This window comes from Pleurodeles waltl, chromosome 10 (assembly GCF_031143425.1).
Source record: "Pleurodeles waltl isolate 20211129_DDA chromosome 10, aPleWal1.hap1.20221129, whole genome shotgun sequence".
In the NCBI taxonomy this organism is placed as follows: Eukaryota; Metazoa; Chordata; class Amphibia; order Caudata; family Salamandridae; genus Pleurodeles; species Pleurodeles waltl.
This window is the reverse complement of record NC_090449.1, coordinates 1,002,767,682-1,002,794,713: the sequence shown is the minus strand read 5'-3', so window position 1 is coordinate 1,002,794,713 and position 27,032 is coordinate 1,002,767,682. Positions and strand designations below refer to the sequence as shown.

The 27,032-nt window shown below is 44.9% G+C and overlaps 1 protein-coding gene across 2 annotated transcripts in view; it reads left to right on the top strand.

Annotated features, from left to right (window-relative positions):
• PHKA1 (phosphorylase kinase regulatory subunit alpha 1) overlaps positions 1-27,032 on the top strand; it is a 967,577-nt gene that overhangs the window by 481,282 nt on the left and 459,263 nt on the right. For both annotated transcript variants that reach the window (XM_069211854.1, XM_069211853.1), the window contains exons 16-18: positions 969-1,113; positions 9,743-9,821; positions 25,476-25,651. In XM_069211854.1, coding sequence (XP_069067955.1) covers positions 969-1,113; positions 9,743-9,821; positions 25,476-25,651 — 400 coding nt within the window. The remainder of the gene's footprint in view (positions 1-968; positions 1,114-9,742; positions 9,822-25,475; positions 25,652-27,032) is intronic.

The window sequence follows — 27,032 nt, the reverse complement described above, 5'->3', positions numbered from 1 at the left end:
TGGCACACAGGCTGCGTGCCATGCTGCGTTTTCACTTTTTTCTGTACCAAGACACGCAGCCTGTCATGTGCTTGGTGAGGGGTCCCTTAGGATGGCACAATTTGTGCTGCAGTCCTTAGGGACCCTCTTTAATACCCTGGGTACCCTATATTTGGGAATTACAGAGGGTGCTGAATGTTTTGCCTATTGGGGGGAAACAACTGTGCAGTTTTGAGAAGAGATCTGCCACTGGAGAGGTGGTTAACAGGAACTCAGTGGACTTTCACTTGAAATTATATCCGATACCAGGCAAAAAGTGGGGGCTGACCATGCCAAAAAAGGTGCTTTCTTACAGATAGGCCATGTTGTTTGACATTGTTCAGCATTCCATCCATCACTTGTTCTTTTTGCATTTGTCGCCCTGAGTGGGACGGGCATGCCCAGACGTCAGTCCTGTAGTCTCCATGCCACTGGAGTCAAGCTAGCCTGGCTGATGAGGGGTGTTACCTCAAAACCGGTCCCAGGATGCTTTTTCCAGTCCTGGCCTAGCAGTTTGGACTGGACTGGTCCAATGAGGAGCAGGGTCAAGGCTGATTTGCATATGGTTGGGTAGCAAAAAAACAATGGATTAGGCCCAGATCCTCTGTACTGGGTGTGAATGTTTGACATTTTTCAACATTCCGTCCATCACTTGTTTTTACGTTTGTCACTCTAAGTAGGACGGGTATGCTCAGACGTGGGTCCTGCCCTACCCATACTACTGGAGTCAAGCTAGACTGGCTGATGAGGGGTGATACCCCAAAACCAGTCCTAGGAGACTAAAGCCAATAAGTCTAACTTTAATGTGAAAATATAGGGAAACACATGAATGTACCAATGCATTTGCCAATGCTTGTTATGAAATGTATTTTTATTGCAATTGTTTATCCTCTGTTTATCCTCTGCTCACACTCTCTTCACCTGCCTCTTTTTCTTCTATCTTGTGACAGTTCATCGATCAGCAGCAGTTCTTTTTGGCCTTGGACAACCGAATGATTGTGGAGATGTTGCGTACTGATCTTTCCTACCTTTGTAGCCGCTGGAGGATGACGGGGCGTCCAACCATCACTTTCCCTATTTCACACACCATGCTTGGTATTTATACTTAGAACTTAACATTTCAGATAACGTTAGGACAGCTAACAAGTGATTGAGACATTGAGTTGGGTAAACTTTAAAAAATGCTGACTGTCAAAGACATTTACCACAATTTGTTTCCAATGAAACATGCCCATTCCATACAAGACAGTAAAATACTTTGACATGTTTATTGAAAATGTAGGTATTTACAGATGTAAAAACCACACAATCATTTAACTACAAATAGAGAGAATGTTCATTCATTTCCAGTCTTAGTCTAAGCCAACAATCAAACTATTCCACAGACATATCTGGGCTGTAATGTACTGCAGAATCCCTGTGTACCTGATAGAGACATTTGGCTGCAGATTCCTTACCTTAGAGTTATCCCCAGGCGTCAGACTGGATCCAGAAATGTTTTGTGTGGAGTACCCTGCACACCAATAGGGGTCATCGATTGGCTCCACGTGGCGCCATTCAATCTGGAAGGCACATGTGTGGTGCCCAAATAAGCTCAATCCGAGCGTGCTAACGTCAGTTCTTTTCTTTCCGAGGCAGTCACTGCAGATCCCGAGATAGCTACCCCTTAGTCACTTTATGACTAACCAATTTTTGACTTTTGTCGAAATCTTTTTACGAGAATCTTCTGGTTTGGCAGGGATGACTTCTCGAAGTTTGGCTTCAAACCCTGTGATGACTGTCACCATTCGATGCCAGTGACTGACCCGCATGCCTTTGGTGCTTAAAGCATGAATACGATCAGAAGGCCTGCTTCGATTGCCACGCCATGAATCCGATTGCCTTCAGGGAGTGATCCATCAATCTTCTGGCAGCTCAGCGTGCAATGCCACGACTATCTCAATTCCGATCGATCAGAAGGTCCCAGGAGCATTTGCGGAGCTTAAGATCGCTGTCACACTCGAAGTCATTGGTTCATTCAGGGTAAGGTCCACCGCAAGAAGGCGAAGAGTTCTGCGACTTCACCTTTTCCTTTGGTTGATGAGACAAGAGAGCATTGGTATTTGAGGCCTGGCTCTACGGTTGAGCCAGCACTTGGGCTGTCTTTCCGCCTCCCTGAATTTCTGGGAGCCAGAACGTCCCCTGCTCAAGTTCAGGAGTTGAGTGGCCCGCTCCTGCTCGCATGCCTACAGATCCCGCAGGTTCAGCATGGGGCCTCTACTGGATCCATTCCAGTGGCTCTGGCATCAGTCGAGCCTCTTGTATCCATGGATGGATCTATACCTGTGCCAGTTGTACCATCTTGACCTTACCTGGTGCCAGTCCTGACGCCAACCAACTCTGACACGGAGCCAGAGGGGTGTCGCCCGATGCCGACTGGAGCCATGCCTTCCAGGAAAGAGCCTGAACCCTATTCTTATGGGTTGCGACTTGGGGTGGATTGGGAGGAGTTGCTGGACCCTGAAGAATACCTGCATTTTGAGCCAAACATGGACTGGTGTGAGGATTTGAGGGAAGCATCTCCAGATACTGGCATGCTTTCTCCCGTACCGTGGCTACAGGGGAGGGAGCGTCATTTGCAGTGGTGGTGAGATGGGCAGCTGAGGTCCGGCAAATTCGCCTACATTCTGTGGCAGTGTAGACTATAGTCTTGACAGGTGCTTCAGCTGGGAGAGACCCCCCTCAGAACCACTCTTTTAATGAAGCCCTTACAGATATCCTGCTCCTGTGAACAGGACGATTGCCGCCACCATCGCCTCTCCCCAGTGGACTACTACTTCCTCACACACCACGCTACCCCAAAGAGCTTGATAATCTAAGCCTCTGCCTCCAGCAAAAATCCTGGTGCATTCCCTACCGCACCTCCAGATAGGCAATCCAAGAGACTGGATACCTTAGGGAAGAAGATGTTTTCTTCCACTAGCCGGGCACTGCGGTATGTGAACACTTCATGCCTATTGGACTGCTACTCCCATGCTCTGTGGGATACAGTTGTGCAGGTGCTACCAACGGTCCCGCAGAAGGCCCAGGCCAGTCTCACCCAGGCTGTTGCTCACCGCAGAGATTCTGCTAAGTTAATGATCAGATGTGGAGTGGATACCACCGACTCGCTGGGCAGGGGAGTTTCATCAACAGTGGACTTACGGCACCACATTTGGCTGAGAACAGCTGGCTTTTCTTGGGCTATTCAAGCATCGCTTATGGACATTCCATTTGATGGTTTATTTCTCTTCGGAGACAAGGAGTATTCATCGTTGGAGCACTTTACAGACAGCAGGGCTATGGCCAGATCCTTGAGCCTTTCCATGGCCTATCTACACACCCGATCTGCCTTTCGCTCCTTTCATGGCCACAGACAGGGCTTCAGCTGTATCTCTAGCCTCCCAGCCACTGTGGCACGCCAGTTTCCCAGCCTCTGCCTGGTCGAGGATGCAGTACCCACAGTCCACCACTCCCCCAGCAGCCGCAGCCTCCAAAACAGTATAGCCTGCCTTCTTACTATCGAGGGCACCCAGTGGGAGGCAGAGTATGCCATCACCTGCCCCATTGGCAGTCTGTCACATCAGACTGATGGATTCTACAAATTGTCCAGAGGGGAACTCTCTCCACTTTGTGTCTGCCCCAACCTCCCATGCCACCCACCTCCCATGCCACAAGCTGACAGAGGACCATCTATCTCTTCTCTGCCAGGAAGTGACTGGTCTCTTGGCAAATGGAGCCACTCAGAGTTGCTGCTCACCAAAAATGACTGGATCCAGTCTGATGCCTATGAGTTAATTCTAAGGTAAAGAATGTGCAGCGAGATACAGTCTCTACCAGATAAAGTACACAGAAGGTAAGTAACTTGTTCTTTGTAATGAAATGGTTGGAGATGCAGAGAAACATCCATTAATCATCTGGAGTTGTGCTTAATGGTGGATCAAAAAACCATGTTAACCAGTAAATAACAAAATGAACTAGTTTGCTTATAGAAGTGGACAGGAAACATATTCTGTACATGTTTTCAACAGATTCAACATGTTCCAAGAATGCTTACAATGATGTAGGAAGTATCACATGGACATTGACATTTAAGTGAACCTAACTCAACCAGTCTACAAGGCAAACTCTGAATTCACAATAAAGTGGTCACAGTACCTATTTTATTTCATCTATTATTCTTTACTCCCCCCATCCCTCCAAAGAAGAGGAGGGGCTACAACAATCTGATCCCAGAAGGACCTTACTCACTTCCATAAAGAACAAAGACGTCTAGGATAGATAATCTTTTTCTATGGTGTGAGTGCCAGAAGCCAGACAGAACTGGAAGAAATGACAGTGTCCAGCTGACTCTTGCTACCTGAGCCTCTCTTTATAGAACAGGATTGTATGAAAAGGAAAGCAGACGTTCAGACACTTTCTAAATTTGGTAGCCCTATTCAGATTTTTTTCCTCTATTAAAATGATCCCAATGAAGTCCTTAGCCCACCTCCTTTCAGAGACTTATATGGGGTTAGTTTGCTTTATAAATCTGTAGAGTTAGCATTTATTAGAAGAGCAGGTTACTTACTTCTGGCAATGTTCTTTTCTGATGGAAACAGTCACCCAAAGACGCTTACTGTGAACCTTTTCCCTGGCACCAAATTGGACTCCCTCATTAACACTAGTTCTCATTTTATTTAAGAAAAGGCCTACATGGAGTCAAGCGAGACCTACTACTATGGATGGCAACACCACCTTCCCAATGAAGAGAAGAAGCATGCAGAAAAAGTGTCTATTGCAGATGCAAATATCAGATTTTCCAAAAGTACAGGAGAAAGAAGATGAACAAAAAGGAGATATAGAACAGTTCCTTACCGCAAGGAATATCAGTGTTGGAAAACAAAGAAAACCAAACTACACTGCTCTCCGTAGATTGGGCAAAGATGATTTTGTGGTGGTTGATTTGACTGTTACACAAAAAGGTAGTCATTCCAGGAGCCTAAAATGCAGTTTCCCTGTTCTTTTACCTTGTATAAAAAATTCTTAATTTTTTGACAAAGTTTCCAGATCTGTATCCTCTGCCTCCACTCTTCACTGCCACAACACTTGCTGTTACACCCTAACCTCCCAAGAAGGAACCAGCCTCCCAGCAACACCATGATGACGAAGACTAAAAATAAGTTGAGATAACAGAATTGGGAACAAGAGGATATGTGGCACCACTGCTTGCTCTAGTGTAATGTCAGAAGACCCCTCCTGGAGTTTACTTTCCACAGCCATTGCATGCTTCCACTGGCTAGTGGATAGAGTTTCAAAACATTGGGGGTCATTCTGACCCTGGTGGTCGGTGACCGCCAGGGTCACCGACCACGGGAGCACCGCCAACAGGCTGGCGGTGCTCCGTCGAGCATTCTGACCGCGGCGGTTCAGCCGCGGTCAGAAACGGAAAGTCGTCGGTCTCCCGCCGACTTTCCGCTGCTCGGGAGAATCCTCCATGGCGGCGGAGCGTGCTCCGCCGCCATGGGGATTCTGACACCCCCTACCGCCATCCTGTTCCTGGCGGGTCTCCCGCCAGGAACAGGATGGCGGTAGGGGGTGCTGCGGGGCCCCTGCAGTGCCCATGCCAATGGCATGGGCACTGCAGGGGCCCCCGTAAGAGGGCCCCACAAAGTATTTCAGTGTCTGCAAAGCAACTGCACCCGTCGCACCTTCCCACTATGCCGGCTCCATTCGGAGCCGCCGTCCTCGTGGGAAGGTAGATTTGCCCTGGGCTGGCGGGCGGCCTTTTGGCGGCCGCCCGCCAGCCCAGGGCAAATCTCAAAATACCCTCAGCGGTCTTGCGACCGCGGAGCGGTATTTTGTCGGGGGAAGACTGGCCCATAGTGACTGTTGAGAGGGAAAAGTCCTCTTCCTGCTAATAGACATGCACCCCTGCCCTGAAAGCCACCTGTACTGATGCCTGGATAATTAATGCTCTTTCTTGTCATAGGAAAATACGGATCATGCAGTGTGCCATGACCTATGCATGACTCTCAGACTGCAGTTTTGTTGGATTGGGAGAGGTTCCCAAAGCGCTACCCTGATAGTGGCAGGAGGCTACTGTCTTCAGCCGGAGTTAAGCAGCACAAGTGCGGTGGCAGCATACTGTGTAGTAGTCCGTAGGAACGAACAGGTCCTTTCTAACCTGTGTCACTGGAGTGATGCCTACAGGCTCGCTCACTTTTAAAGTTTTGCTGTTGGTGCTTAACTCACCCTTGTCTACATCAGGTTGTTGTAAAGTGCTGTGCAGTGCAGAAGTGTTATATCTGTGATTGGTGTATGTGTCCATGGGAAGGGTGCATTTCAGGGATACCCAGACTCCAGAATTATTATAAAGCACATGCTTGTTCCTTTGTCGCCACTCTTCCAGAGCCATACCGTACTGCCTTTGTAGGGCAAGGAGGTGAGGGGCAAATGTTGAGTTTGATGGCAGCAACCATGATCAAGTCAGTCAACACCCTAGCAATAGGAAGTTATGAAATAATGCTCCTTATCTCCACCTCATATCGTAATACAGGAGGACTGAGGTCAAGGATGTTACCTGAAGTTGAGCTTACATTTGCTTTGGTAATTGACTCAACCAAAGCATTTTGAACACTGGTTCAGGCACCTGGCAGCAACAAAGGTCCTCGGCCATCAGGGGTGGCTGGGCAGTAGTTTCTTCCAGTGCCTTTCTGCCAATACTTCAACTAAACATTTCAAAGCATAAAGATTACGCCAACCTTGGACACCCTCCAATTTTGCTAGCCTTCTACATTTGGATGAACAAAAGAAAAAGATACATGGCATACTGATTACATAGTGTGTATCGATATTACCAAGCACAGCAGCTATACTACTCCTGCAGGCATTATTAACTAACAGAGGCTGTTGTCTCACTGATCACAGCTGAGGCCATCTCACTCAACTGCTCCCTCTTGCTATAGATGAAGCACCAACAAAGATTGCATGAGCCCTCAAAGAAAACCTGATCCATCAGTCTGACTAGCTGCCATCATTTACCTTTGCCAAGTTGGTGGAAACATTGTCTGTGCAAGAACATCACTGCAGATCATTGGGTGTTAGAATTAATCAAGTTTGGCTGTACCCTCAGATTTTCTGAAAACTTCACTTGAGTGCTGTCTGTTTTTGAAAAATACCCACATCTTAAGAAGTTTCAGCAAGCAATCCCCGCCATATTATATACGATCTGAGCTGTAGATGCAATTACCAGATCTCAAAGAAACACAACTTTGGCTCAAGTCTTTTCCTACCCTTGAATTAATAGGGGAATACCAACCTATCCTGAACTTTTAGTAATGCAACAAATTCTGAAAAACAATAATTCAGCATGGTCATCTTACCAGAGGTGTACTAAGCCTCCTGCGGGAAGAGGGATTTATGACATCCCTGGATAGCCAGAATGCATATTTCCAAATTCTTTTTCATTCCGGGCATGGCAATTTTCTAAACTTCTCAGTGGTCTTTCAGCAATTTCAAGTACTTCTGTTCTGGGTCTGATAATTCACTGAACTAATGCATCCACTCCAGAAACCAGTGTTTGATACCATAGCCACAGGTTTGAATCCTGTAAGGTTCACTCAGCCTTTCATTCTTCCATTGTCCATTCAATTAGTACCATTGAGTTGGGTGACTATAAACGTTATTCAGCTGCAAAATACTTCAAGAAGTGAATGTTAATACACAGTGAGCAAATGTCTGCAGAGGTCTGCTCATAGAATAATCACAGAATGACGCACCCCTGTGGGGTTCAACCTCGGAATTCATGGTTATCAGGTTTTTCCCTAACTTGATAATTGGGGCTAATGAAAGGGAATTTAATGCTAATAGGCAAGAGAATCCGCTATTGCTTGCTTGTCGCACTTCAATAAATAGAGGTGTTTTAAATAGAGGTGTTTGTTAGTTCAGGAAAAGGCATTCTTGTATCCCATCACTCACTTGTTCTAAGACCACTCATGGATACAGCTCTCAAGCCAGAGTTTACTCTTCTGAGGAAAGAATAAGAAGAATTTTAACTACTGTTTAGGGTTTTTAAATGAGACATATCTTTATGGTTCTCCAGTTTAAGTCCATTATTGTCCATTGTTTTCCTTTGTTCGGCTACTCCATTTGTGCCTCTACGTAAGTACCATTTTAAAGAAGTGTTAAACACACAGTGGCAACACGACATTGGTTCATGTAATAATACCTTTCAAATTACCTTGTAGTTGAAGCCTGGGCTGTATTACAGAAGGCCAGTACACAACATCAGTGAGGTCCTTCAGTTCTAGAAACCAGCAACAAAATTTGACTACACATCTGTGTGTTGCAACTAAGGCTAACCTTTCTGGGGTATCATGCCCTTCTTCCCAGAATTCAAGGCTAGGCACTGCTAGTGAAACCGACAACACAATATCCATGTTCTACATCCGCCAACAGTATGCCTGGCATCCTGTGTACTCTGCAGGGAGGGCAGAAATTATGGAGTTCTGTATCACTTTACACGGCATCTCAAACAAAGTGGTTGGGTATCTCCTTATAGATCTAGTTGGGTATCTCCTTATAGATCTCTGCAACTAATTGGCAGATGCCTTCTATAGGTCAGTAAGAGATAGCTACAAATGGAAACTGCAATCTCCCAAACTGCAGAAAGACTTCTGATGTTGGTTCAGTAGGACCTAGACCTCTTTCCAGCAAGGTGCAACAAGACATTCTGGTTCTTTATCAGAAGGCAGTGGCATTTGTAGATGAGAGGTGAAGCACTTTCGATGTACTTGTGTGGATTGTTATTAATGCTTTTTTACTCCTCTTTTTCATGATCCACAAAATAATCAGGAAAATGAAGAAGGGGCTATTTTCAGTTGTGTTGGAAGCTCCAATATGGTAAAGTCAGTACTGGTACACAGGTGTTGCATCTTGCAGACCACAGATGGCTTTTGAAACACACCTGAATCTTCTGTCCAGTCAAGGAGGTAGAGTTCCGCATAATGTCCTGTTGTTGCTCAGTTTGTCTGCTTGGCTCCATTCCGTGAGTTTGCTAACTTAGACATTTCTTCAGAATGCAGGTAAACGTTAAAGTAACTTTAGCAACTAAAACCTTTAAAGAAAATGTTTCTGTAGATGCGGTTCACTGCAGGATCCCTTAATATACTGCTTTATCTTGTACTTTTCCCTATGTTTGGTCTTAAATATGGTTCCAGAAAGGTGTACCTTATCAGTCAGTTTCATGGTTTTGATGCATATAGGTATGCTATCAGTGTTTTCAAAGAGTACATTGTCATAATTTATGTTGGGATTATCTAGGAAATCTCCTTTTAGGCCTCGACCCACAGACTCATGGGAATAGAACACTTTGCTCTTTCAAGTAATGAGACATCTTTTCGAACCCATCCACAAATCTGTGTTGACAATCCTATCATGGAAGATGGCTCTGCTATAAGCCTTAACATTCTCATAACAATGAAGAGATGTCCAAACTTTCATATTCAAAGAAGTGTTCCTTTGCTTACTGTGAACTCCAGCCTGACACAAATTAATGACTTAGGCATGTAAATATTTGAAAGATGGCAATACAGAATAGCTGCAGTTACAAGTAAGGAACTGATTTTGTCTAAAGCAGCCAATAGTCTCTTTTATAGGAGCAATATATATGTGGCCTATTTGCTATGGTATATTCAGCATGCTTCATTTTATTTCTTTGTAAAAGATGACAGTCAGACTGAGTTGGATCCAGCTGTTCTTGCAACACTAAGAAAACTTCAAGATGGATATTTTGGTGGGGCAAGGTAAGCCTTTACCTTTCTCAATTTAATCTTGTATTTTGTCTATAGATAATTATTAATTATCAATTGATCCCATACCAAATAGAATGAGCTTTACCTGTCTGTAAGTTCATGGAATGTTGATTATAGAGACCCGACACATAAAGCAATTTCTTTCTTCGCGTTTGAAATATTTATTATGTAAAACGTTCTTAAAATTTTAAACAAAAACATTCTTACACAGAACCTGGACAGAGAAGTATTGAGTGTGTTAAATAGTCTGTTTAATGACCTGTCTGTGTTGTGGACACTATTTTCTTTGCTTTAGCTCTAATCATGTCCAGACTATAGAAATGTTTTCCCAGCATATTGGAGCATTTTTTTTTTTTTTTTTTTTTTTTACCTCATACCAGTGAATGATGATTAACTGTCGGGCTATGCATCGGAAGGCTTCGAGGGAGCAGTCCCTGAAAATGATGGCGGCTCAACACTCGACTCTGCACAAGTCGAGGTCCCGGCAAGAGGAGGGTCCTGGGAGCTGTTGCGGCGTCCTCCATCATCATTGTCCCACTCCAAGTCCTCAATTGGTTAAGGCGAGGCATAAGAAGAAGCTGAAATGTTCTTCCACTCCACCTTGTCTGTTGGCCGACGAGGGAGCAGGAGCATTGTTGCGCTAGACCTTCATCTGCATAGACTGAATCTGGGCTGACTCCCTGAGTTTCAAGGAGCCAGAGCGACCCCTGCCCAACTTAAAGAATTCTTTGAGGCCATGCACCTTATTTTTGGGTAGTCCGACTCCGCTGGAATGCCTTTGGGCCCCATGGAGTCAGAAGGGGCCCCTTTGAGATCTGTGCCGGCAGCTTCGGCCCCAAGGGGCACCTAGGGAATCCATGCTTGGATCCAGGACAGCTTCGGGCATACCACCTCGACCTTCCCTAATACTGGTCTTGATGCTGACGCTCCCGGAGCTGGGGGCCCCACTCCCCGTCCCTCCGGGTGGCACCGTCCCCAGTCTTGCGGACTCCAACAGGGAGCCGACAGGGCTTTGTGCGACTCTGACAGGGGTCTTGCCCACATTGTCGGATCCTGAGGGTTATTCTTATGGGCTAGGTTGCGGCGACGCACTGGAGATGTCGCTGGACCCTTTGGAATACCAGCTCAAAGAACCTGGTAACTGGTGGCTGTACTTGGTGAATCCAGTGGCTTGGATACCTCCCCAAATACTGGCATGCTTTCTCCCCCTACCATGGTGGTGATAAGAGCAACCGAGGTCCTGGACCTTGAGTTGCCTCCAGGACAGTCAGGACTAACCTCTTGACAGCAATGCTTCAACCTGAAACCTCATCTTCCGAACCCCTGCTCCCTTTCAGTGAAGCACTTATGGATGTCCTACTGGGTACCTGGTCCAAACCCTGCAGAGGGGCTCCAGTGAACATAACAATTTTCGCCCGCCATCACCCTGCTCCGGGTGACCCAAGTTTCCTTACACAACACCATACCCTTGAGATCTTGGTCATCCAAGCCTCTACCTCCCATAGCATGTTCCCCAATCAAAGCTGGCGGTAGTGACAGAAGCGTCCCTCCAGGGCTGGGGTGGCCATCTAGGAAATGCGGAGATAAGAGGCATCTGATTTCTGGCAGAGTCTGAACTCCACATTAACCTGTTGGAGCTCTGAATCCTGCTTGCTAGACATATGTCCCAGGTCAAAGAAAGATAAGCAAATACATAGATGTTTAGATCTGGCATTTGTATTATTCGAATGCCTCATAGCAGTGCAATGGAGAGCACCAGGGGCACCAAACGCGCGCCGCTGGCTGTGTGATTTGTTAAAATGGGTGAGGGCAGAAGCACACACACTTCACTCTCTTAATGACAGGGGCATAATGATTAAGGGACTGGGGCTTTGGCATAATTTCATAACCCAAATTGAAGCCAGAGATGACATTCGCCCTCCTTGATCTAGATAAGGTAGCACTGCAAGCGTTAGGTAATGTAACCAAATACCAATACCTCAGATGAAATCGCTAATAGTAGGCTGGTACGAGGTGCCATGGTCATGAGTCAGTGCACCAGGCGCAGTGGGCCCCTATGGAGTCATGGTGCCACATACCCAGGAGTGACTGATTATCAACTGAACATACAAACAGAAAACAATGCTTAAATGCAACATCATCCTCACAGCACAGGATGTTGATAAAGTGCTGTTAATATACACACGGTATGGTCCACAGGACAATGTTATCTTCTGATAATGTATTACATGAAGGGCGAGATGATGGGGTTATCCTGCCTCTTTTGAATTTTATCTCTGTATGTAGATGTTACTCATTGTATTGTTAATCGAAGCTGAGGCAGTCGGATCTTCTCTTGCTGGGGGCCCTCCCTCTCCATGTTGTATCTTTCTTATATGTAAGATGATATGCATAGAGTGGCTCATGTCTGATGTCGATTTTAAGTGTTGTATATGAAAAACTAATAAAGAGATTTTTAAAAAAACAACCTGCTCCAATCAGGCTGACATTAAAAACATTTCTCCCCTCTCTCTAGGGGAAGCTAGTGCATGTCTTCACAGACACCACTGCCATGTGGTACTGCAATAAGCAGAAAGAGGTGGGGTCGTGGACCTTTTGTCGGAAGGCTCTGCGTCTCTGGACATGGCTGGAACATCGGGGCATTTTCCTGGTGGTTCAATATCTGGCAGACTCTGAACACCATAGCGGAAGTACTCAGCCAACAATGCTTACTCAAACACACGTGGCATCTCCATCCAGAGGTGGCGCAAGGTCAGCAGTGGGAAGAGCCTTGGTTAGATCTGTTCTCCTTCACAGAGAATGTGCCATGTCAGCAGTATTGCGGGTTGGAGTTTCCAAGACTGCAATCGCTCAACAATGCTTTTCATTTCAAGTAGAACTCAGGCCCCCTGTAGGCCTTTCCGCCCATACCACTTCTGCCCAGAGTTCTGAAGAATATCAAGAACGATCGTGCCCTTGAGGCTACAGACTGCACATGAAGGCTCTGGTATCCCGAGTTACTGAGCATTGTCATTGATCTTCTGATCAGACTGCCCCTTCAAGAGGATCTTCTGTCACAGCAGCAGGGTAAGGTTCTCCACCCGAACCTGCCCAGTCTCCACCTTCTTGCTTGGCGATTGAGCGGCAGCAATGGACAGCTTTTGTGCCTGAAATCTATAACATTATCTTGGCACCCAGGCATCCCTCCACCAGAACAATATATGCATGTCATTGGAAGAAATCTTTGGCATGGTACACAGACAAGTCTGTTGACCTCCTTTCTGACCCTGTCTCTGAGGTCCTATACTCTGGCTTAGCAGGGCTCTGCTAAGGGCACTCTCAAAGGTTATCTGTCTGCCATATTTGCTTTTTTGCGGTTGCCTGATCAACCTTCCTCCTATTGTAAATAGGTTCCTTAAGGGCCTTACTCATATGTTTCTTCCATCTTCATTCACTACGCCCTGATGGGATATAAATTTAGTTTTGACATTTCTGATGGGTGCTCCTTTAGAGCCTCTCAACAATTGTTCACTCTGGCTTCTTGCTTTGAGAACAGCCTTCCTTGTGTCCGTTTCCTCTGCCCACAGGGTGAGTGAGCTTTAGGCATTGTCATCTAAGCCGCCTTACCTTTCCATTTATCCTGACAGAGTGGTGCTTCACACTAGGACTTCCTTTTTGCCAAAAGTGGTCACGCCCATTCATATAGGCCAATCTATCACCTTGCTTGCTTTTTACGCACCCCCCACATGCTTCTAAGGAAAAGGAGCGACTTCACCGCCTGGACCCAGAAAGAGCGTTGGTGTTCTACCTTGATCGTACCAGAGACTTCCGGGTTGGTGATCAACCCTTTGTTTGTTGAGTGGGTGCAAAGACGGGTTGGGCAGTGTAGAAGAGAACCATCTCCAGATGGGTCGTAGTCTGCATTAAAATGTGCTAGGCACTGGCTAAGAAGCAGCCTCCTGAAGATTTGCATGCTTATCCTGTAGAAGCCTTTTCAGATTCAGGAAAAATCCAAAGACCAACCAGCCAAGAAAGAATGAAGAAAGATATTTTATTTATGTGCATAGAGACTACAGGCTTGAGAGGCCAAGTCCAAGCAGTCAGAATTGTAGAACTCCAGTACAACCTTTTTTACATGAAAACCACAAAAGTGTAAAAACACATCATCCAATCAGAACAACAAAAAGGTCATTGCGTCATCAAGTACATAGTGTGATGTTGATCAGGAGATGCATGGTGTTACACATATATTAGGCATCTATCCACTCAGAGTAGAACAACATTTCATGATGGCAGCATGATACAAGATGACCATAAGCGTGACCTTCACATTTCGGTTGGGACTTTCCAAGGCGTCACCAAACCAGTTTCTTCATAACCTTCTCCTCCGACCTATGTGGACATCCAGATGTCTGTCTGTTGCTGGGCGAACTAAGCAATGCATGTCGCATGAGGTGTCTCTTTTAAGCAAGCCTTGCATTACAAGCTGTCTGTCAGGGATAATTTAGTAAAGGTCATCCAACCTTTTGCATATACATTTGTTTTTAAGGCATGTTCATCATTGAGTGTCACAGGATGAGGTCAGGCCAGGGCAAATAATAAAATGGATTCTTTAGCCAGTTTCCACAATTCTACCAGAGCTAACGCTGAGACCATTGAGTTAAGCGGCAACGTTGGCATCTCTGCACTCGCTTACCCAAGTCTAGTTCCCGGACAGTCAGGTTTCTTGGGATGGGCACTTTGCCTGTTCGGTCCTGCAGGACTTTCTAGTATGATCTTAGTTCTCAGACTCACCTCTGTGCATGGTATTGCTTCGGTATCTATTCTAAGGTAAGGTGTCTGAATCGAGATGTCTGTAGCAGATGGATAAGTTACTTACCTTTGGTAACGCCTTATCTGGTAGGGACAATTTCTAGTTGTAGATTCCCCACCCTGTGAACTGATTTCTAGAGGCCTTTCTGGACCTTAGTTTTGACGCACCAGTGGTCAGTGTTCTCCATGGCTATACACTTCTGGTGTGGAAAGTCGTGAAAAGAGACTGCTGTCAGAGTACCAGAGTGGTGCTTATATAGGACCTGCAACGTCATTTCTGGAATGGGGGATGCAGATGACGGACACAGAGCCGATCGTCGCCACCTAACAGCTCGCAGGGGTACTGCTTGAGAAAAATCTCCAGATCCATACTGATGTCTGGGGAAATTCTAAGGTAAGGGATCTGTAACTAGATATTGTCTCTACCAGATAAGACATTACCAAAGATAAGTAACTTGTCCATTGAGTCAGTGTCCTCATAATTATGCGGTGCGTCTCACACCAGTGCAAGGAATGCGATTTTTAAATTAAATGAAATGCATGTGTTCTGTCCTCCTATTAGTTAAGTAGGCCAATGTCTTAATACTCAGCTGGATACTGAAGAAGAATAACTGATTTGAACATTGACAATGAAGGAGACACTAGAATCAGCAGGTCATGGATAGTTTTGCTGGTAAACATAGAGAATATGGAGTGTTTAATATAAGGTGTATGGTGATTGAAAGTGCGCACACTGATTACAAATTTAATGTAAGTACATTTCTGATTGAGCTCTAACTGCAGATTCCTCACCTTTTGAATAGTCCCCAGATGACAGACAGGCTCTGGAAACCTTTCAGCAGTACATCTGCCTTCCGATAGATGGCTCAGTGCGACTCTGTACAGATGCCCTTCCTCTCTGAAAATAACATGTGAAGCCTATATAGGCGCCACTCCAGTGCACTGAAATCACTTCCTGTCTTTCCACACCATCAGTTGCTGATCCGTAGCTCTGTCTTTTCTCTTTGAGAATCCTTTACCTCTTCAAAATTGTAAAAAGGTGTGCAAGGGAAATGTCACCATCAGAAACAACAGGTTTTAAACCTTGTAGGGACTGTTGCAAACAAATATCTGTGACAGACCCTCATGAGGTTTGCCAGTGGTGCCTGGGGTCGAGCCACGACTATAAAGCCTGCAGGGTTTGCCTGTTGATGAACCTGAAGGCATCCAAGACTGCGAGGCAAAACTCTAAATCGCCAAGCACCGAAAGAATCTGCAAGGGGTCTGCTCCAAGTTAAAGGTTTTGCACTGGTCCCGTTCTAGAGGTCGGTCTTCGTCTCGATCAGAGTCATCGGGTGAGTCAAAGAAAAAACACTAGAAATCTAAGTGGGACTCTGCCCCTTCCTGCCACTTAGCCTCCTGGGAAGGTGTGGGTAGCACCATACATTTTGATCTTGCTCCCAAAGTTGTTCAGCTTTGGAGCCCATCCATCAACTTGTTGTATCACAACCTGTGTTTCTGGGGCCTTTTGGCATGCCAAAACAGATCAGAGAGTTCCGCAAGGCCATGCTCTGACTCTTCAGATCCTTGCCTTCTCTCTCTGGTGCTCCTTCGGGCCCTGCACAGCTGAGAGGCCTTACGTCTGGAATAATGCTAGGGGCTTCACCCTCGGTGCTGGTTGGACCCTCCAAGCTCCCATGGACCACCTCTCGGCTTCAGTTCCAACTCCACCTATAGTTCTGAGATCCACGCTTGTTCCCGGAACCTCAACGCTGTACTGACAAAGCAGAAATGTCAGGTATCTATTATATTTTCTGAGTCTGCGCCAGTTTGACTTTGACCGAAGCCACGCCTGATCCCTCTCAAGGCACCACTTTCTCCACTTAAGTCTTCACAAGGGGGAATACATACTCTGCATTCTCTGTTTGGCACAGATACGGAAAATGATTATGACGTGGTTGATGACATTGGCTAGGCATACAATGAGGAAGATTGGTATGGCAGTTGCAAAAGTCTAGTGGCCTTAACCCATTCATGGAGTTGGGGCTCTTTTCACCCCTGGTCCGGCCACTGAGTGCTTCCTCTTGTTTCTCCTCTGTTTTTGGAAGATCTCATATTTGCAACTGCACTTGTCAGACCTAAGGTAGCCGAAGTCCTTAACTTTCAGCTCCCCACCATATAGGACAAGACCAGTGCCCTTAGAGGTTCTTCACCCGGGGCAAACTTCCACTGAGCCCCTCTTACCTTTCAACAAATCCCTTACGCACACTTTGTTGCGGGCATGGGCAAAACCTTTCTTTACCTTCCCAGTCAACTGCCAGATTGCACAACTACGCCACCCTGGCCCGGGCGACCCAGCTTTTTTTATTGCAGCACCCTTCCACTGAAAGCTTGGTGGTGCAGGCATCTACTAGCAAAACTAACCCCTACATGTCTGAACTACTCCCCCCAATAGGGAGTGAAAACAGAGACATTTGGAAAAAGGGTCTTCTTGTCTACCAGCTTGGTGCTATTCCCACACCCTTTGGGATTTCTTGGCTCAAGTCTTCCCAAGTATTCCTGAAGATCTCCTGCCTATCCTCACCCAGGCTATAGAGGACAGTTGCGACAGGGCCAAGTTCACAATTCCTTGTGGCTTGGAGACCACCAATTCCATCGCGCAGGCCATTGGCACCAGTGTTACCATTCACTGCCACACTTGGCTGCAGTCCACCAGTTTTTTAGGCGATGTCCAGTTGTCCTTCACAGACATGCTGTTCGACAGGCTTGCCTGTTTGGGGACAAGCCAAACTGAACTCTTGAGTGATTCAAGTAGAGCAGAGCCACAACACACACTCTGGGATTATCTGCCCCACTTCACCAGGCACCTCTGTCCTATCTTCCTACCAACAGCCAGTCCATCCTTTACAAGGTTCCCAGTAGTTTCGTGGTTGAGGCTTTGGTGCCCACCGCCGTCAAGGTCAGAGGATTCTTGCAGGGTTTTCAAGCCATAACATCAGACTGGTAGGTCCTGCATTTTTTTCGGCGTAGATATGCCACTGCACCTTCCACCTTCCCACCCAATGACTGACTGAGGACTGCCTCTTCATTTTGCATCAGGAAGTACAAACCCATTTGGGCTAAGGAGCTATTAAGAGGGTTCCCATCCCAGAAGTAGGAGGTGATTGTTATTTCCGCAACTTTCTGGGGCCCAAAAAGGATAGGGCTCTTTATCCTGTTTTAGACCAACGGCCTCCTGACTAGTGCCTTCACATTGGCCCTGGTGACTGGGTGGTGACGTTGGGCCTTCAGGGATCTATTTCTATATAACTGCCCTGCAGGCTTGGTGCTCCCTGCATTCTGTGGTGAAACAGTAGTACTTCCGCTGCTTTTTTTGGTCTCTCAAGTGGCCCTGGGGTGTTCACGAAAGGGCTGGTGGTATTGGCAGCACACATTTGGAGGTCAGGCGTGCCAGTCTTCCCATACCTCAACGAGTGGCTGTCTTGACCCCCAGGGAGTAGTCAACCACCTCCAGGCTACAGTGAATCTGTTGTCATCATTAGAATTCACCATGAAACACGTTGAAGTCACTCCTGACTCTCTCTCAGAAGCACCCCTTTATCAGAGCCATTTTGGGCACAGTTTGGTTTTGTGTTTTTCCCCCAGGAAAGACAGTTCAGGACATCCAGGCTGTGATCCTGATCTTTCTGCCTCGGTCCTGGATATGTCGGGCGAAGAAACAAACCATCTCATGTAGCTAGTGCTCTGCATAAAAATGGACTACACATTGACCAAAAAGCAACACACAGAGGGTTTGTGTGCCCATTCCCCCAGAGCCAACGCTGTGAATTCTGCGTTGGCCCAGAGAGTCCTTGTACTCAACATCTGTCAGGCAGCAATGTGGACGTCTTTACACACGTTCGCCAAGCACTATTGGCTGGATGATCAGATCCATCATGATGGGTACTTTGCCTGTTTAGTCCTGCAGGACTTTTTGTCCTAATCTGTTTGCACACCCACCTCAAGGGAAGTGTTGCTTGTGTATCTATTCTAAAGTGAGAAATATGCGGGTATAAGTCTCTTTCAGAGGAACAAGTTACTTACCTTCGATAACTATGTGGTTGAGACTCTGTTTAGCCACAGATTCCTTAACAATCCTCACCGCTCTGCGAGTGGATTTCCACATAGTCACTCTTATGAGGCCTGTAGTAATGCACATCCCTTTATCAGCATTCTTTGTGACTCCATGCTTCTGGCATGGAAAGGTCCCAAAAAGAAAATGTTAGCACAATGGGGTGGGGGCTTTATATGCAACACACATGTCACTGCTGGCCCTGTCAACACAGAGCCGAAGTGATACCACCCACCAGTGTGCATGGATACTGCTCTAGAATTTCCAGTTACAGTCTGACACCTGGGGTTAAGTCTAACGTAAGGAATGTGTGGTTAGATAGAACCTCTACTAGATAAGGTTTTATCAAAGGTAAGTAGTTAGTTCAGAATGTCAGGGTGTGGTCTCGGGCACTGTGCCATGAGGCCCTGCGCCTCTGGAAATGGCTTGACCATCAAGGAATTTTCCTAGTGGTGAACCCCCTGGCAGAATCATTGAACGCCAGGACAGGTGATTGCAGCTGTCAGCACTTAGTGGAAACCTAGTGGCAGTTGCACCCATAGGATGATTGAATGCCTGGGCAAATGAGCTCAGTCATCTGCACTTAGCAGGTCATGATTGGCAATTGAACCTGGAGGTGGTGCAAGGTCTCTTCCATGAATGGGGACAATCTTGGTTCAGTCTGTTCACCACCACTGAGAACATGCAATGTTAGCAATTTTGCACGTAGGAGTTTCCAAGGCGTCCCTCGATCCAAGATACATTCCACCTTGAATGGAACTCAGGATTTCTGCATGCCTTTCTGCCAATACCACTCCTGTCCCAAGTTCTCAAGAAGATCAGGTTACACCAGGCCCAAGACATCCTAGTGGCACTGGGTTCATCAAGACAGCATGGTTTCCAGAACTCCTGGAACTGAGCATCTCTGCTGCCTCCCTTGGGGAACCTGCTGTCGCAGCAGTAGGGCAGAGTTCTGCTCTCGGGCCTTCACAATCTCCAACTACATGCTTGGAGATTGATCAGCGACAGCTGAACTTATTCGGATTCGGAAGGTGAGTAGTTTTAAGGTTGAGAGTGAGGAGACATAGTGCAAAGGAACTAGGAGATAGTTTCAGTAATGTGATCGGAGTAGAGTGGATGAATAGAACTGTAAAGCTGTGCAGAGTTTCTTTCATTGACAGTACGGTTTGGGTTTCTTGTTTAAAGCTCATGTGAGAGAACATATCTGTAATCTTTGGGTATGGAAAAATGAGTGTGTCTGAATCCTCAAGGCTGAAGACCTGGTGGCCAGTACAGTGAATGTCTCTGAGATTGTATTTTATTTGAAGAGAGTTTTTACTTGATGATCCTGCTCTCGATGCCTCATCATTTGTATACTTTTCTGCTACAGTAAAATACAATGAAATGGATGGATTTCTTGCATTAATTTCAGCCACAGATAATTATTCAGGCCCACAATCGAATCCATCACTGTTTTTGCCCGCTGTGCCATCTTAAACGGGAATTTAACCGTATGCAAATGAGCCTTGGTCCTGCTCGAATAGCAATGGCCAGGCCTGTTTGCCAGACTTGATCACCTCCGAATGCAGGACACAAGCAAACTCATACAGAATCAGTCTATTTCAACCTCATCAGTAGAAATCAGCTCTTCTAAGCATTAAATATCTTTATACAAACAGGAGAGAAGGTTTGGTCTAGTTGCTACACTGCTGTAAAGAATTGGCCTAGGCACAATGTCTAGCAGTGAACCCCGACACCATTATATGGGGAGAGGATCACAATTTAGTACTGGGCGCAGACTTAGATTACACAGACTGTCACGAGCGGCGCCTCACTAGAGCTTGTGTAGCATTCTTAGACACTATGGCACAGCTTGACAAATTATATATTTGGCAGGATTGTCATGGCACAACTCTGGAATACACATTTCACTCCTCAGTGCATGACACTTTCTCGCACCTAGATATCTGGGTGGGCGCCAGTGATGTGATGAGATGGACATGGGAAGTACAACATCTACCCAGAACTTTGTCAGACCACTCCCCAGTAATCTAAAAAAAACTCACCTTACCCACTACTTGGAGACAAATACCACTCTGGAGACTTCATTCTAAGATGCTGCTTGATACAGCATTCAGATAAGAGATCCTGTCCGTAATACAGACCTGTCCGCAATACAGACCTATATCACTTCCAATAAAGTCTCAGTGAACACTATGACGACTTTTTGGGAGGCATTAAAAGCCATTATTCGGGGGGGAATGTATTGCCAAAGGACATGACATCCTCAGATCAATTAGGCTTGCGAGGCTGAAAACAGAACTATGAACCTAAAACTAAGATATGAAGACACCAAAGACAAACGCCTATTGCATCCCATGAAACAAGCTCTAATAGAGTTCCACAAGGAAGTGGATAGAGAGGTAAAGTTCCTCAGTAACTACACACAGCCTCGGAAATATGGGGAGGACGATAGATCCAGACACACACTTACTATGTTACACAAACCTTGCTGGTCTACAAACTACATCCACACAGTTGATTCGCCCGATGGCCAATCTCATCACACCCCTGAAAGAATTTTGCAAATATTTGTAGCCTTATATCAAGGATTATACACCTCCTACATACACGCCGACCCTAAGGAGATAGATGCATGTCTGCAGCGGGTCATACTGGCATGTTTACATCAAGCGCAAAGGGGGGTACTATGCCAGCCTCTAGCACTTATGGAGATTAAGCAAGTCATCAGGCAAATCACAAACGGGAAATTACCAGGGAATGACAGACTCACCAGAATGGGTCTGGGTGGATCATTTGTGAAGCGGATGCAGCTCCTTTATACAGCTCCAATGGCCAAGGTGCGCCTGAATGGGGGACTGTCAAAACCCTTTTCGACTAAACGGGAATCGTAGCGGGGTTGCCCCTTGTTGCCCCTTCAATTCGCTCTCACTGTCAAGCCTGTAGTTTGTGCATTGCGAGAATTTAATCATAAGCGGGGATCAACATGGGCTTCCGCTATATCATACTTTCCATGTATGCAGACAATGCAATGCTAGTGATGAATGACCCGGCGGCTAATTTACACCCCGTTATCCAGAAGATAATAGATTATGATCACTGGTCTGGCCTACAAATTAACTGGTCTAAATCAATGATGTTTCCTTGAACACCTGCTGCCACCAAACCAAAACCATAGATCTGCAATGGCGAACTGATCCGGTAAGGTACTTAGGCATTTTCTACCATACAGACATCCCCACTATCATACAAGCAAACTATGGGACATTTACGCAGGTCCTGCATTTGCGAGTTGACAAATGGATAATCCTCCCCCATTCGTTAGTGAGACGAGTAGCCTTAATAAAAATGGTAGTTCTCTCTAAGTTATTATACCTTTTCCAGAGTATTCCAGTGCCCATAAATAAAGCCTTTTTTGCCCAGCTCCGCTCTCTCATGATTAGGTCGGTGTGGGCGGGTAGACAACCTCATTTCAGCTGAAATACTTTACAACTGCCATATAATAAAGTTGGGATAGCAGCCCCCAACTTTGAAATGTCCTATTTAGTGGCACAAATACAATACATTCATCACTGTTTCCAGAACAGCAGACATGCCCCACGTGGTCATAGAAAAGGGTTTGATGAACCCCCACCCCTCTGCCGGTGGTCCCATTTACAGAGCTTCCTAGGCCTACTCAAGAAGTTCATAATGTATGCGGCACCATGTGGCCATGGAATAGATTTGCCACTTAATGCAATATTCCCTTAATTTACTCCAAACATGTTCCCATTGAGCATTATCATGAGTTGCAGTTAGACACTGCTCCTTGGGCTTTACAATTATTGCGGAAAAAATACCTCCTTACACTGGGTGACTTATTTACTGACAGCAAATTCAAGACTTAACAGAACTATGTGGATGACTCTCCGGCTAATATAAATGATGTGCTTACCTATGTTAAATTGGCGCACAAAACCAGACGTTTGTTTTCCACATTTCCAGAGGAACCCCAGGAATGGTTGATTTTGACCATACTCTTAACTAGTCCACGACCCTCCAACCTTATATCCTGGTTATTCACAGTAGCAGTGGACTACTGGATCCCTGATCTCAGTAGAATACGCTGGATGTGGGAGGGTGATTTAGGGCAGGACATTACAAATGGGCAGTGGGGATTCTGTTGTTAACAAACTAAAGAGGCATCCTCCAATGGCAGGTACAAATTGATTCATTACAAGTGTTTTCTCAGAGAATACATCACCCCAATAGACCTTGCAGATACTATCCTGATATTGACACCAAACGCACCCGCTGCTGTGCACTGGGAGTGACTTCCTTTCATTTGGGGTGGACATGCTCTGCTATAGCCAAATTCCGGTCTAAATTTGGGTCTGCCTTATCCGACATGGTTGATCATGCCTATCACCTCCCCACCCCCCATTGTAATGTTGCTGTGCTGGGATAAGGAAATCCCGAGAGTGTACCCACAACTTATAGCCTTAGCTTCATTGCTGGGGAAGTGACAGGTGGCAAAGAAGTGGGGTGGCGGCCCGCTCCAAGGTTTGAGGATTGGCTCTGTGACATAAAATTATGAGAGGAATGGTCAGTGCTATATGCGGAGACGCTGCCACCGCTGACCCGCCCACATAATTTTTGGGAACCTTTTTGATCTTACCTGTTACAATTGTATTCGGATTGAAAGGCAATGAGAAAAGACCAGATATTGAAACACGAAGTTGTGTTTTGCTTTATGTACAATTAATATGTTACAACCTCAATAATTTGTGGATGGGATGATATTTGGTACTGGGGGTGTTTGATAGAAGGGGACGGCCACGACCTGTTTATCCTACGGATGAGGCATGCCTCATACTAGAAGGTAATGTGCTACATTGATGGATGGGAATCTATAGCGCAACGTTTGTAATCCTTACAGTGCATCTGATGGTTATATGTGAGATTCATATTGCTCTGTTTACTCTGCCAAGACATAGTCATGATTTAATACTGGGTTAGGCTGACCCGCTCACTTTTCTGTTAAAGTTTGTAAAAGGATGAAAATGAATAAAGACAATAAAGAAAATAAATAAAAATAAAACATTCCCCAAAACAAGAATTGGCCTAGGCATGGGAGGAGGGCACGGTAATCTGACTGAAGAAACACAATAAATTGTATGTTCCAGATCAGTTTGTCTAGTAGGGTTACAAAAATCAAACTGTTTAGTGTTTTTTATGTAGGCCGATATAGTAAAAATGTAGGGAAATGAAATCCTCCAGTGAATCAAAAAGAAACTTCAGTCAAAACAACAAGCAATGTTTGTAAATACTTACACCAACAACCACAGAAACCAATTCTTAATTCATTAGTAGTTGAAGAATATAACATGTTGCATAACTGAATCATTCAGGACAGTCTTAATTGTAAAGATATCTCTCACGTATATGTCTTTGATGATACACATTCCACTGATAACCTCTGTAAAATGTGAGTGACAGAGGCCAGACCTGTGCGTTGTAAAGATGGGTAATTGAGGGAGGCACTTATTGAGCTTAGACATGAAGCCTTCCGTGTGAAATTCAGAATTTTAAAATCAAAGCATCTTCACTGCATTGACTGCGCTAAAGAAAGGTTGTAGAACATGGATAGGAGGACTCCCTGAGTTGTATGAGATGCAAAGTGGGAAAAGCAGCCTCCATATGAAGGAACACAGAGATGGACTTTAAACATTTGTCCTAAACAAGTACTACTGGGATTTATTAAAGATGTAGAAATTACAAAAATATGTTAGTCATATATCACAAATTACTAGTGCTGATAGTATCAAACAAGTGTCTCATGCCCCATGAGGTCCATATGGCTGAAAGAATGCACATATTTATGTTATATATAGAGCGGAGGGTGCGCTAGGAAGTGGTTTATGGGATGGAACACTTCATATAAAGGAGAGAATTACCTTCCCGCCACCCAAATCCTGTTATTCTTTGGAAGGGTTTTAAAACTGCATTTTTAAGTGAAATCCTTTACCATTAAACACAATTGTATTTAAGAAATTGCAGGGAAATAGCAGCAAAATGTAAACCCTACTTGCTTGTACATTATAACAATATTGCTTTTAATATTTTAAGAAAAAATTATTTAGAAAAGCTAAAGCAACAATGTTTTTGATTGGGCAAGCTTGGTGAATACACATCTGTGACTTAAATTGTCAAAACGTATGAAGACGTGTGTTCTCATGGAGCGACTGATGGATGAACCCTGACCTGTTACCAGATTGCTAGCCACAACTGCTGTCTTGCATGTATCACAACCTATCATTCATGCTACACTCTTTTAGTTATGGGACCACGTTGTTCGTTGTGATGTCCAGACTTTATCCTCCCTAATTTCAAGGTAGATTGAAAAAGCCTAATTTTTGAGTCACTCTGTTGGGAAATCTTTTGTTTGAAGATGGATTCCCTGTCTGTGCTCTCTTAAATGGAATTCTGAAGTTAGAAGAAGAAACAACAGTGGATTCTCATGATTATGTGATTTCACACCTCACGTCATAGATAATGCTTGGCTTTAATACCATAAGAGCCTTGTCTCCTTGGGCTTAAAGAAAATACATTGTCTAGGTTAATGGGAAAGTGTGATGAATGCTTCTGGAAGTAGTAGTACTGATGTGGATTAGGCATGTTGTGAAAGTTGTCAGTATGGAGGGACAGAAGACTGAGATGAAGGAGATTTGTGCAACAAACACTGGCATTTGGTGATATACAGCAACTATGTTTTTTTTTTTCAGGACACAAACAGGTAAGCTGTCTGAGTTCCTGACTACCTCGTGCCGCACACACCTGAGCTTCATGGACCCTGGGCTGGAGGGTAAGGCGTATGATGATTCTCGTGATGTCAGCAACCGCCACTGCACTGAGCTAGATGCGGAAGACAAGATGCATGGCTTTTCCTTATTTGATGATGGTAAGGATGGGTAGATGTCTTTACCATATCCACTGTATAGGTTGCTTTTGTTATAATTCAGGAACAATTGCTGATTATTATCCACCCCTTCAACTCCAAGTCCATTGACACTCTTAGGGAAGTTTATTTAGATACGCAGGCACTTTTATTGCTTATCTAACAGTGTTTCAAGGACCACTTGTTGAGCAAGACTTCCTTACCATATATACGGTCTTTCCATTGTCTTGTTCCATTTAACTGGCCTCTATAAACATATGTATGCCCTCTGAACAACTTGTGAAAGTATAGAACAAACTTTGATTTTGGGAAGGTGTTTGTCAGTAGAATCTTCATTGAGCTGACATATGGTAATAAATGTGTATTTGCTATACTGTATATCTCACAAACATCTCAGTTGAGCGCATGACACTTTTGAGTGCTACTAATTTGGAATTAATTAAAATATTTGACCCTCAAGCTAGTAATCAGTCATTCATCTCAGAAAATGAGTAGACTCCCTCCCTTGAATTACATAACATCAGCCAGTAATTTTTAGTTCAGTGCTGATCTCCCTGGAAAGGTAGTGGAAAACTGTATAGATGAACAGTGTCAAGTTAGGAGATGGTATTGTTTTTTGTGATATATTTAGGTCAGATACAGCCTAAAAATGCTCTCAAAAGTACACTATGAATACAGTCCCATTCTACTTAAATAATTCAACAAACCTCTCACTTCCTGGTGGTTTCTTTCTCTGTGTGAAATTATATCAAAGCACATGTTTTTGCTTTTGAGTTTCATCTTAGACATCTTTGGACATTTGTGACTCTGTCTTTGTTAACATTCCTACACAAGATAGCTCTATCAGTGTCGATTTTACTTGCTAAATTTAATTAGTAGACAGCATAGCATACTGATAATGAAAAGAAAAAGGCTTGTGTGTTCTCTACAGGGAACACTAGGAATTAGCATGCAATCTAGGATTATTATAAAGAGTAAGATCTTTGCTGTCTAAAGTTTATTTCAAATTCATGCAACCTTTATTAAATTTTTAGACCAAACACCTCCTTCCCATAATATTCTCGCCATGTTTCCAGATTCTTGTCCTTTCGCTGACTGTCCTCTGTCAGCACAGTTATGTTTGTGTGCCCAGAGGTTAAAAGACAATACAATTTCAACTTAATTCTACCTGTTGAATATTCAGTGCTCTAAAATGAGAAAGCAATGGATGCTTATACTACAGCTTCTGTCTACTTCTGCTACCTCTGCTACCTCTAAGCAGACATTTAAAGAAAAGGGCTCCAGCATCAGGGAAGGCACACACAATGCTGATGTGACATGGCTACCTAGAATTTGAAACCTTTACCTTTTATTGGTTGGAATACTGTTACTTCGACACCTGTTA